The 12,745-nt window shown below is 55.6% G+C and overlaps 1 protein-coding gene across 2 annotated transcripts in view; it reads right to left on the bottom strand.

Annotated features, from left to right (window-relative positions):
* Nucleotides 1–12,745, bottom strand: part of UMODL1 (uromodulin like 1) — a 75,400-nt gene that overhangs the window by 14,989 nt on the left and 47,666 nt on the right. For both annotated transcript variants that reach the window (XM_063720912.1, XM_063720913.1), the window contains 6 exons: nucleotides 12,496–12,709; nucleotides 10,591–10,728; nucleotides 8,639–8,958; nucleotides 1,651–1,796; nucleotides 877–1,113; nucleotides 288–447 (listed from right to left, as the gene is read on the bottom strand). In XM_063720912.1, coding sequence (XP_063576982.1) covers nucleotides 288–447; nucleotides 877–1,113; nucleotides 1,651–1,796; nucleotides 8,639–8,958; nucleotides 10,591–10,728; nucleotides 12,496–12,709 — 1,215 coding nt within the window. The remainder of the gene's footprint in view (nucleotides 1–287; nucleotides 448–876; nucleotides 1,114–1,650; nucleotides 1,797–8,638; nucleotides 8,959–10,590; nucleotides 10,729–12,495; nucleotides 12,710–12,745) is intronic.

Here is a 12,745-nt window from a genome sequence, read left to right as displayed (position 1 = left end):
AGGCAGTGCCGATGTGACAGCTGGTTGAATATTATGGCCTCAAGAAGGAACTTAGCTCAGCCGTTGAGAAATGGGAAATGCCCACCAGTCCACGAGTCCTCTGTCCAAGGGCTGCCTGCCGTGGAAATACCATTTCAGACGCGGAGTCTGCCGGACAGGCACAGCGACTCCTCCCAGAGGTTGGCCCCGAGCCACTCGAGCCCTAGGCTTTTATTAACCGAGCCTTGCATCTTAACAATAAGGAACGTGAATCCAACCAAACGTTTAGAAAACCAAAAAACACTTACGATTTTGCACGTGGCCCCGGGGGATTCTATGCAGATGCGGAGTTTGCAGTGCAGGTAGACGATGGAGTTATTGATAAAGGAAAAGATCCTCAGCTTGAACTGGGCCTTACTGGAGTTGCCGTTCTCAATCACGTTGGTGTATGTGTTGGGCACGGGGCAGCTGAGAAGAGAGGAAATGGGACTCCTTCCTTGTCAGCGAGCCCCGCTGTCCTTGTTCTCAGATGAGTTTACTCATGACTACCTCTGACAACACTCGCAGATCCCACAGGCTCCATGGAAGTTGAGGACCGGGCACCTCATTTATTCCCCAAAACCCAGGTCCATGACAGCACTTGCCTAGAAATCCTGCAGAGCTCAGAGCCAGCCACACAGCAAGGCCAGGCAAGAGCAGTGCCCGCTTGAGCCCTACCTGTTCTTAATGAAGCCCAGGGCATTGCTGGATGGGGGTGCCTGCACTCCTGAGCCCTATCTATTGTTAATGAAGCCCCGGGCATTGCTGGATGGGGATGCCTGCATTCCTGAGCCCTACCTATTGTTAATAAAGCCCCAGGCATTGCTGGATGGGGGTGCCTGCACTCCTGAGCCCTACCTGTTGTTAATGAAGCTGAAGGTGACCAGGTCCCAGGCGTTGCTAGACGGGGTTGCCCAGCACTCCGTCAGGACCACCTTGAGGTTGCCTTTCTGCCTGTAGAGCCCCACTTCGATCTTGACGTCGTCACTGGCAGACACGCTATAATTCTGAGGTATGGGAGAGTCTCCGATAAACAATTGCATTTCGGTAACAAAATTCCCAGCGCCGTGGAGGTCCTCGATGATGGTGTAAACCCTGCAAGAGGAAGCAGCTTGCAGGAGGTGTGTTTCAGGAGGTGCATTATCGTGGCCCCCCCGTTCCCACTTCTCCCCTAAAATTCCCACTTCTCCCCTAAAACACAGCTCCAGAGGAGAGTGCAAATGAACGAGAAGACCCCCCCACCCCAAATGAGAGCACTTGGAGGCCATTTATTCAGGGCTGGCTGGTCCAAGGGTTGCCTCCCTCACTTGTATTGGTGGAGACTCAGTGGCAGGTGGGGGGGCCACCTATTATAGAAAAAGTAGTGCCTGATGGAGGTTTGGGTGGCAGCCTGCCGGTGGCTCACTGGAAGTGGGGCCATCCCATGGGATTGGCCACGGGACATATTTGGCCTTCTCTGGCTGGCCCTGAGTGGGAAGAGGGAACAAAGTTTGGGGAGCAGCCCGGCCACACCCATTTGTATATTCCATCTCAAGGAAGGGTCCTTAAGTGGTTGAAACCCTAAAGAACCCTCAAAGCGCAGGTGCTCTGGAAGCACGGGGCTGTGGGGCAGCCGGGGCATTTCTCCCTTACCCCCACTCCAGGGTGAAGCCGGAGGATGTCAGCAGGTCATTCTGGAAGGCGCAGTAGATGGGGCTCAGGATCTTCAGGTGGTGGATGATGCCCTCCTGGGACAGGTCATTCCTCAGCGTGGTCCTCACCACGGTGTTCGTCACGTTCTGAGCACAAAGTGGAGCGTGAGGAGCTCCCAGGCCCCAGCCGGCCCTCCAAGCCCTGCTGTGGGCCACGGCTGTAGGTGCTGGGGGGACGGGGGCCGGGGGTTCTTCTCTAAAGCCTCTCCCCAGGAGCATCGAGACCCTGGCGATTCTCCCAACCACAAACTGCCTAAGAGCCTAAGGGCTCAGCCTCTGCTCATTCCCTATTGACCAGAGGTGGCAGAACCTGAACCTGTGTGGATTCCGTGGCAGCTGCACAAATAAATCTTTCTGGGAAACTTAGTTTTTGACAAGTGTCAAAAACCGTCAAGAGCTCTTGTGGATTTCAGGGACTGGGTGACTCATCAGAGACAAATTCCCTTTTCTTTCAACATGCCCCAAACCCTGCTGCATTTAATAATCAAGCCAAGCATTGGTCTGGCTCAGAAAAACACAGAGGGAGCTGCCGGCTGCAGGCTCCGCCCAGGGCCCCAGTTCTGGGAGGTGCTGCCTCTCCACTGGAGCTGCCGGTGTGTGGATGGTGCTCTGAGCACCAGGCAGGCTATCCTGCACCCTCAGCCCCTCCACTTGGCCCTACAGCCATGCAAGAGCCCTGCATAGGCATGAGGATGCTGCCGTGGCCCGGCCCATGTGCACCTCTCACCCCAGACCTCCCTCACCAGGGAAGCTGCCAAGAAGCCACAGGAGCCACTGATCACCACCCATCCCCCTTGCAGACACCCCCCTGCTGCCAACGCTCGGCCTCCAGGTGGCTGTCTAAGAATCTTTGAGGGAGAAAACTAATTCTGGGCAGTTCTTCTTAAGTTGTGCCGTTTGAGGGGCTGAAGGGTGAGGAAGGTTTTGTAGCTGTTGAAACAGTGCAGGTCACTCCTTCAGCCCAGGGAGGATCCGAAGAGCCCCCGAGGGGGCGGAATGAGCTCGGCAGAGTGAGCTGTGCCTCCCAGGCAAGCTTGTGCTCTGCGATGGCCTTGGACGAGTCCACGTGAATCCCTCAGCTTCCCGGCCACCCTCAGTCCCAGCTCCAGGCTCCAAGCAGGCTCCACACTGTGGAATCACCTTATGCCCCACCTCCCCACCTCATCCCTCAGCCCCTGGGGCTTTCTGGCCTCTGCTCCCCAGGGCTAGCTCCTTACTCAGCCCCAAAGTCCACGTCCCAGCCTTCCGCTCAGGACGCCCACCCGGTTCCCACCTTGTCAGCTCCCAGACATTGACACCCCATGCCGGGACTCTGGGTTTCATCTGCCAGCTTTGCCCCATCCAGTGCCAGAGGCCACCTTGTCCCCACTAGGGAGTGTGTCCAGAGCCCCAACCAGAAGCAGCACCCCCTCAAGGCTCCTCGAGAGGCAGAGCCACAGGGACGGGGCTGCTTCTTGGCGTCAGGGTGACTTTGACCCTGAACTCCCATGGACCCTGCCAAGCACCCAGGGCTCAGCCGCAGAGCGTGGATGATGATGCCTGACCCATCGGGTCGCTAAGGCACTAAACGTCATCACACATGTAGAACTCCCAGCCAAGCAGGTCCACAGCAGTTTCAGGGCACCACCCCTCCCAGTCCCTTTTTTTTAGAATGTAATGCCTTGGACTGCTCAAAGGTCCGAGGGACAGAAGCCCAGGGCCCAGAGTTCCTGCCAACTACCAGGAACCACCATTCCTGCCTAGCTCCTGATGAGGACAGTGTCCCCATTAGGAGAGCCTTCTGGCCGTAGCTCCTAGACCAGGCACCGCTCCCTGCTCAGCCCCACCCACAGCCCCATCTTTCCCACCAGGCCTCACACCCCACCCTGACCGTGAGTCCACTTCCATCCCTGCCCACCTGGCCAGAACCACTCGGGCAGACTCTTAACTCCGCCATGGTTTCCAGCCTCCCTCATCTAGCCACCCCCGGCATGGCCCTTGGATACGCTCACAGCTCTCTCACTCACCCTTGGAACGATGCTGGCCTTCTTTCTAGGTCAAGCCCCTTTTCCGAAGGCCACTTCCCCAACCCAGAGCCGGCACGGGCTCCTGCTGAAGCCGCCGGCCCCTCCATGCAGCTTCCCTGATCCACCCTGTACGCCCAGCCCCATGCAGCCCAGGCCCCTGTGCCCAGTACTGGGCTGAACTGGTGGAAGGTGCTGGCAATCCCCTCCTCTTGTCCCCCCAGCAGGGCCCTGAACATGAAGCCTTTGTGCTCCAAGTGGCCAAGTGGGGTTGGAGAAGAACAAGGGCCTGCATAGGAGCATTCACCGTGACACAGAGGCACCCTAGGAAGAAGCAGGACCTGGAGCCAGGTCGGCCGCCTCGTGGGTGCCACACACTAGAGGCTCAGAGTAGACCCAGGACCCACTGGCCCAGAGTCACCGGCAAGTGTGCACACGGAGGTGCGAAGGCCTCAGGCCAGGAAAACCCACTTTCCCTACCTGGGCTCCCTCTGTCCCAGGAGCCCTGCGGCCCATCCAGGACCCTGAAATACAGAATGTTCGCTAGGAACACAGTCCCTCCGACAGGGCAGTTCTGACTAATGTCACCCAATGCCCCCCAAACACACACCCATACATACACGCTCACACACGGACAAACGCATCCACACACGCTCACACACGGACAAACGCATCCACACACGCTCAACTCACGGACAAACGCATCCACACACGCTCACACACGGACAAACGCATCCACACACGCTCACACACGGACAAACGCATCCACACACGCTCAACTCACGGACAAACGCATCCACACACGCTCACACACGGACAAACGCATCCACACACGCTCACACACGGACAAACGCATCCACACACGCTCACCTCACGGACAAACGCATCCACACAGGCTCACACACGGACAAACGCATCCACACAGGCTCACACACGGACAAACGCATCCACACAGGCTCACACACGGGCAAACGCATCCACACAGGCTCAACTCACGGGCAAACGCATCCACACAGGCTCAACTCACGGGCAAACGCATCCACACAGGCTCAACTCACGGGCAAACGCATCCACACAGGCTCAACTCACGGGCAAACGCATCCACACAGGCTCAACTCACGGGCAAACGCATCCACACAGGCTCAACTCACGGGCAAACGCATCCACACAGGCTCAACTCACGGGCAAACGCATCCACACAGGCTCAACTCACGGGCAAACGCATCCACACAGGCTCAACTCACGGGCAAACGCATCCACACAGGCTCAACTCACGGGCAAACGCATCCACACAGGCTCAACTCACGGGCAAACGCATCCACACAGGCTCAACTCACGGGCAAACGCATCCACACAGGCTCAACTCACGGGCAAACGCATCCACACAGGCTCAACTCACGGGCAAACGCATCCACACAGGCTCAACTCACGGGCAAACGCATCCACACAGGCTCAACTCACGGGCAAACGCATCCACACAGGCTCAACTCACGGGCAAACGCATCCACACAGGCTCAACTCACGGGCAAACGCATCCACACAGGCTCAACTCACGGGCAAACGCATCCACACAGGCTCAACTCACGGGCAAACGCATCCACACAGGCTCAACTCACGGGCAAACGCATCCACACAGGCTCAACTCACGGGCAAACGCATCCACACAGGCTCAACTCACGGGCAAACGCATCCACACAGGCTCAACTCACGGGCAAACGCATCCACACAGGCTCAACTCACGGGCAAACGCATCCACACAGGCTCAACTCACGGGCAAACGCATCCACACAGGCTCAACTCACGGGCAAACGCATCCACACAGGCTCACACACGGGCAAACGCATCCACACAGGCTCACACACGGGCAAACGCATCCACACAGGCTCACACACGGGCAAACGCATCCACACAGGCTCACACACGGGCAAACGCATCCAGACACGCTCACACACGGGCAAACGCATCCAGACACGCTCAACTCACGGGCAAACGCATCCACACACGCTCAACTCACGGGCAAACGCATCCACACACGCTCAACTCACGGGCAAACGCATCCACACACGCTCAACTCACGGGCAAACGCATCCACACACGCTCAACTCACGGGCAAACGCATCCACACAGGCTCAACTCACGGGCAAACGCATCCACACACGCTCAACTCACGGGCAAACGCATCCACACAGGCTCACACACGGGCAAACGCATCCACACAGGCTCAACTCACGGGCAAACGCATCCACACAGGCTCAACTCACGGGCAAACGCATCCACACAGGCTCAACTCACGGGCAAACGCATCCACACAGGCTCAACTCACGGGCAAACGCATCCACACAGGCTCAACTCACGGGCAAACGCATCCACACAGGCTCACACACGGGCAAACGCATCCACACAGGCTCACACACGGGCAAACGCATCCAGACACGCTCAACTCACGGGCAAACGCATCCAGACACGCTCAACTCACGGGCAAACGCATCCAGACACGCTCAACTCACGGGCAAACGCATCCAGACACGCTCAACTCACGGGCAAACGCATCCAGACACGCTCACACACAGGCAAACGCATCCAGACACGCTCACACACGGGCAAACGCATCCAGACACGCTCAACTCACGGGCAAACGCATCCAGACACGCTCAACTCACGGGCAAACGCATCCAGACACGCTCAACTCACGGGCAAACGCATCCAGACACGCTCAACTCACGGGCAAACGCATCCACACACGCTCAACTCACGGGCAAACGCATCCAGACACGCTCAACTCACGGGCAAACGCATCCAGACACGCTCACACACGGGCAAACGCATCCAGACACGCTCACACACGGGCAAACGCATCCAACACGCTCAACTCACGGGCAAACGCATCCACACACGCTCAACTCACGGGCAAACGCATCCACACACGCTCAACTCACGGGCAAACGCATCCACACAGGCTCAACTCACGGGCAAACGCATCCACACAGGCTCAACTCACGGGCAAACGCATCCACACAGGCTCAACTCACGGGCAAACGCATCCACACAGGCTCAACTCACGGGCAAACGCATCCACACAGGCTCAACTCACGGGCAAACGCATCCACACAGGCTCACACACGGGCAAACGCATCCACACAGGCTCAACTCACGGGCAAACGCATCCACACAGGCTCAACTCACGGGCAAACGCATCCACACAGGCTCAACTCACGGGCAAACGCATCCACACAGGCTCAACTCACGGGCAAACGCATCCACACAGGCTCAACTCACGGGCAAACGCATCCACACAGGCTCACACACGGGCAAACGCATCCACACAGGCTCACACACGGGCAAACGCATCCACACAGGCTCAACTCACGGACGAACGCATCCACACAGGCTCAACTCACGGACGAACGCATCCACACAGGCTCAACTCACGGACGAACGCATCCACACACGCTCACTCACGGACGAACGCATCCACACACGCTCACACACGGACGAACGCATCCACACGTGCTCACCTCACGGACGAACGCATCCACACGTGCTCACCTCACGGACGAACGCATCCACACGTGCTCACCTCACGGACGAACGCATCCACACGTGCTCACCTCACGGACGAACGCATCCACACGTGCTCACCTCACGGACGAACGCATCCACACGTGCTCACCTCACCGGCGAACGCATCCACACGTGCTCACCTCACCGGCGAACGCATCCACACGTGCTCACACACGGACAAACGCATCCACACGTGCTCACACACGGACAAACGCATCCACACGTGCTCAACTCACGGACAAACGCATCCACACGTGCTCACACACGGACAAACGCATCCACACGTGCTCAACTCACGGACAAACGCATCCACACGTGCTCAACTCACGGACAAACGCATCCACACGTGCTCAACTCACGGACAAACGCATCCACACGTGCTCACACACGGACAAACGCATCCACACGTGCTCACACACGGACAAACGCATCCACACGTGCTCAACTCAGGGACAAACGCATCCACACGTGCTCACACACGGACAAACGCATCCACACGTGCTCAACTCACGGACAAACGCATCCACACGTGCTCACACACGGACAAACGCATCCACACGTGCTCACACACGGACAAACGCATCCACACGTGCTCACACACGGACAAACGCATCCACACGTGCTCAACTCACGGACAAATGTATCCACACATGCTCAACTCACGCACACATGCACATAGACACATTCTCACACTCATACACTCATTCATACATGCATGCACACCCACACAAGCACACGGTACACATGCACACACACACGCACACAAGCACACGGTACACATGCACACAGACACACACAAGCACACGGTACACATGCACACTCACGCACACAAGCACACGGTACACATGCACACACACGCATGCAAGCACACGGTACACATGCACACACACGTGCACGTACATACAAGCACAGCCATGCGTATACACATACATGTTCGCACACACAGATTCACACATTTACGCACATTCACACACATGCACACCCCCACATACACAGACATATTCAGACACATGCACACACGTACACTCACGTGCACACACTTTCACACACACTCTCATATCCACACACGACTCCTTGGCTTTCCTGCCTCTCCATCCTGTCTGTGCAGGGAGGAGTTTTAAGCCATGACTCTGAAGCCTGCCCCAGCACTCTGCACCAGAGTCCCTCCTGGGTGGACTCACAGCTCCCTTCCGATTCTGGGGTGCAGGCTGGTCCCTGGTTGAGAACTCAACCCTGTCCTGACCCCCCTTGCTGGGTTCCCCTCGGAGTGCAGAGTCTTGCTTGGCCCTCCCACATCGAGGCCCATGCGACCTAGAGCCCCCTGCGCCCTAGTGTGCATCCTGAGCCTGGCTCTCCTGGTCTTACGCTCTGCATGAGGGTCCCGCACTCGCTCCAGCCGGCCTCCAGGAGCACGTGCGTGCCATTGCTGTGGCTCACGTTGCAGGAGGGGTGGCTGAGGTACAGCGAGGACTCGGGGATGGATTCCTGCTGCAGGAAGCGCTTCTGGATGGCGACAACCACCTTCTCAATCTCACAGAGCACCCTGACTGCTCCGGTCAGGTTCAGCCGCTGGGGCAGGCCTTGGCGAGTGAGGCTGGTGCCTTGCACAAAGGCAGCCTTGGTCCCTGCTGTGGTGAGAGGCCTCTCTGGGCTGGTGGCCCAGGTTTCATTGCCAGGAGAGTCACCTGCAAGGCACAAGGAGGAAAAGGCAAAGAGTGGCTCTGTGTTTGGGGCTGGCATGGAGGGGCAGGGGTAAGGAGCAGACTGGAGCTGCCCTGCACTCTGCAGCAGCCACACCTGGGAACCGCATGTTCCAGCCACAACTACACATGTGCACACACACGCACACATATGCACACACACACACACATGCACACATGCACATACGTGCACACAAGCACACACATGCACAGATATACACATGTGCGCACACATATATGCACACACATGCACACACGCACACACACGCATGCACACAGATGCACACACACACATGCACATACACATGCACATGTTGCACATTTCCACCAGCTCAGGGATCCAGGCTCACCATGAGCCCCCGAGGGCCAAGGACCGAGGGACCTGATGCCGGGGATGTGCCAAGCCAGTGGAAACAGGGTGAGTCTTCTGCCCTCAGAGCCCTGAGTCTATTCTCTAAGATGGGGTAATGATGCCTCCTCTTGAGGTCCTTGTGCCCAAACTTCCCACTCCAGCTCCCTTCTTGCCCCCAGAGCAGGTTCAGTTTCAATGCCTAGGAGAACAAGGGGCCTGGAAAGGTTTCCGATCCACCCACCTGTTCTCAGGGTGGTCTGTATGGAAGCAGACCCCAGACACAGCTCCGCACGTGCCCTCCACCCTCCTTCAGCAGGGGCTCCATCACCTGTGGGCCTGGTTTGTGCCTTCTTTTCTCAGAGTGGGGCTTGCCCAGCCTCAGCACCCTGCAGCTCCACCCAGCTCACTCCTGTCTCTGAGCCATAGTCCAAACCATTGCTGAGGACTTCACAGTTGGCTGCTGCCTCACCCGCCTCCCTGGGCAGCCTGCTTCTCGCTCTCTGCCACCCATCTCCTGCAGGTCGCTGCATGTGAGATCACGCCCATTACCAGCTCTGTTCTCACCACGGCACCCACCCACCATGCTCTGCCCTCCCTGCTGGGTGCCATGTTAGCTATCTGTTAAGACCAGCTTCAAGACACCACTTCCAGGAAGCCCTCCCTGGCCACACTCACTGAACTGAAGCAACTTAGCCTCCTCTGTGCTTCCTGATTCTCCCTCAAGCAGGACACGTTCTATAGTCCCCCGGATACAACGCTCACTGGTATAAATGTCCGTCTCCCTTCACTTGACACAGATTCCTAGATAGCAGTGGCCATCTTGGGGTCAGTGCTAAATCCACTAAGACCCCATTTAACAGGAAAAGAGCTGGGTGGAAAGACTGGCCAAGAGGAAACATTCCCCTGTGTCGCGTGTCCCACGGCTGCATGTTTCACAAGACGGTCACTCAACATCTGCACGTTCACACCTCATGTATGTGTGTATTTTCTCTCCATGGATATCAGAGCTAGCACTCGGAGAGATAAGGCACTGCCCAGAAGCCTGGACACATATGAAAGACTGGGAAGGAACATGCACACACATGTACACACATGTACACATACATCACACACACACACGTGCACCCACATCACACACACAGGAAACTTCCCCAGGACATAAAAATATGACTTCAGAAGGACAAGAAGCCCTTTGCAAGTGAATGTCCTTAAAAAAAACCGATTATGAGACAGTATTCCAGAAAAAGAAACTCTGACAACATTACCTTCACAGGGTCTCTCAGAATATTCCACAGGGAAGTCGGGGGCTCCTCCCTCGCAGCTACAAGTGAAAGACCCGAGGGTGTTTCGACAGTATGTCCCCGGCACACAGTCGTCCTCCTTCCTTTCACACTCATCGTAATCTGTACAACATTTAGAAGACAAAACAGAAGAACATCCCTGGGGGCTTGCGGGCTCACAGCAGCCTGGTTGGGGGAGAGTGCATCTCACAGACAAAGCTGGAAACTCCAGCCACAGCAGACTGCAGTCAAGCTCGCCAGTTCTGGAGAGTACAGGAGGCTTCCTGCAGCTGGGGCTGGGAAAGGCTAGGTATGTCTGCAGGGGCTGTTCTGGAAGGAGGATTCTGGCCCAGGGCTGGGAGGGGGATCTGGGCAGAGCAGGGCCATCCCTTCAGTTCCCGGGAGTAACCAGGAGGTGCACAGGCCTCCAGACCCACCTCGGTCCAGCCCAAGGGACCCAGGCCGCAAGCCCAACCCTGGGCAGAAGGCCCTCAGGCCATTTGCCTTTCACCATGACACTGGGTTGATTATTGACAGCAAAACAGGTTTACTGCAGAACATGAATAAGAACCAGAAAAGCATGGCCAGGAGCAAGTTAGCATGTGGACGTACTTCCTTCTGGCCTTTTAAAATGCAGGCATGCTCTGAGAGCACGGCTTGCCTCTGCCACCAACTAGCTCCATGCAAATCCACAAACCGCTATTCTCATCATTGCACAACAGCCCGGGGCAGGGACACCTGGTAATTTAGCACCTTCTTTGTTACTGGATGATTGGTGACTTCCAACTCTTTGGCTTTTAAAGTAACACTGAAGATGAACATCTTTGTATTTAAACTACGGTCCAAACTGAGATCAAATTCATTAGGACAAAGTCGTAGAGGTGATATTTCAGAATCCAAGTGGATGGCCATTTTGAAAGCGCTTGATTTACATCACCAAACTGGTTTCCAGGAAGCGTGAGCAAATCCTTCTGCCACCAGCAATCTGTGCAAACACCTGCCTCACTACACTTTCACCAGTATTCATGTCAGCAGTAAAGAGACCTTTTTTTGCAATTTGATGGGCAAAAAGTGCAATGCATTCTAATGGGGATGTCTTGGGTTACCACATCTTTGCTAGTCATTCATATTTCTTCTTTTATAGCTTGTCTGTGTAGAGTTTTCGTACATTTATCCATCAGGTTCTTAATATTTCTCATCTATTTGTATGATCTCTCTATGTATTTGGGATACTAACAACTTCATCAAATTATTGAAAAATTTTTTGTTTACTTTGCTTTAAAATGGTGCCTTTATTTTGATTTATCTCTGCATGTAGTCAGCATCTCATCCTTTTCCTCTAAAAATCGTATTTTCTTTAGGAAGTCCTTCTTATTCTAAAAATCAAAAAATTAATATGAACCTTCAATTTTTAAAAGGTCTTTCATTTCTGATACATGTAACTATAAGCCATTCATCATTTATGTTCAAGTATGATAGGAGAAAGGAATCTGAATTGTCTTTTCCTCCCTGCTTTTCTCGTTAATTATCTTTACTGGGATCTCCTTGGGAACTATGCTTGGGGGAGAGTCTGGCGGCAGAGAGGGATGCATCTGCCCTCAGCTCATGGAAACAAGCAGCGGAGGGGGGGGTCAACCCAGAAAGAAAGCAGCACCCCTGGGGATCTGCAGTTCACCCGAAGATGTTTTCAACACTTCAACCTTTACAAAATTATAATCGCAATAAGAGGGACAGACAGGGTCCTATCTATTTCACGTCTTCATCTAATTCTGGGGGAAGAAGGACCACATGGGCACAACACAACATCTTTCAAAAGCGAAGGGTGGTGGCTGCGCTCTGGCTGCTTCTGGTTCCGGAACATGGAAGAGGCTCCGTCCTAGCCTCTCGTACCCCGTATGAAGGTGTCGCCTCTGATCACCTCCAGCAGAGGCGCGGTCTGGAAGGCGGTGAGAAATGCAGCTGACACCTCCTGGACATCCACATCTGCGATTATCAGCAAGTGAAACTCCACCACGACGCTGCCGTTGGTGACGCCGATGACTTCCATCCTGATCTCGCCAGCATCCATGTGCTGACGCAGGGTGGCTGGCAGGGAGCCCCGCACCTGCGGGGAAAGAGGCCATGTGAGGAGGTCCCCGCG

This window comes from Pongo abelii, chromosome 22 (genome assembly GCF_028885655.2).
Source record: "Pongo abelii isolate AG06213 chromosome 22, NHGRI_mPonAbe1-v2.0_pri, whole genome shotgun sequence".
NCBI classification, from domain to species: domain Eukaryota; kingdom Metazoa; phylum Chordata; class Mammalia; order Primates; family Hominidae; genus Pongo; species Pongo abelii.
This window is presented reverse-complemented; position numbering and strand designations above follow the sequence as displayed.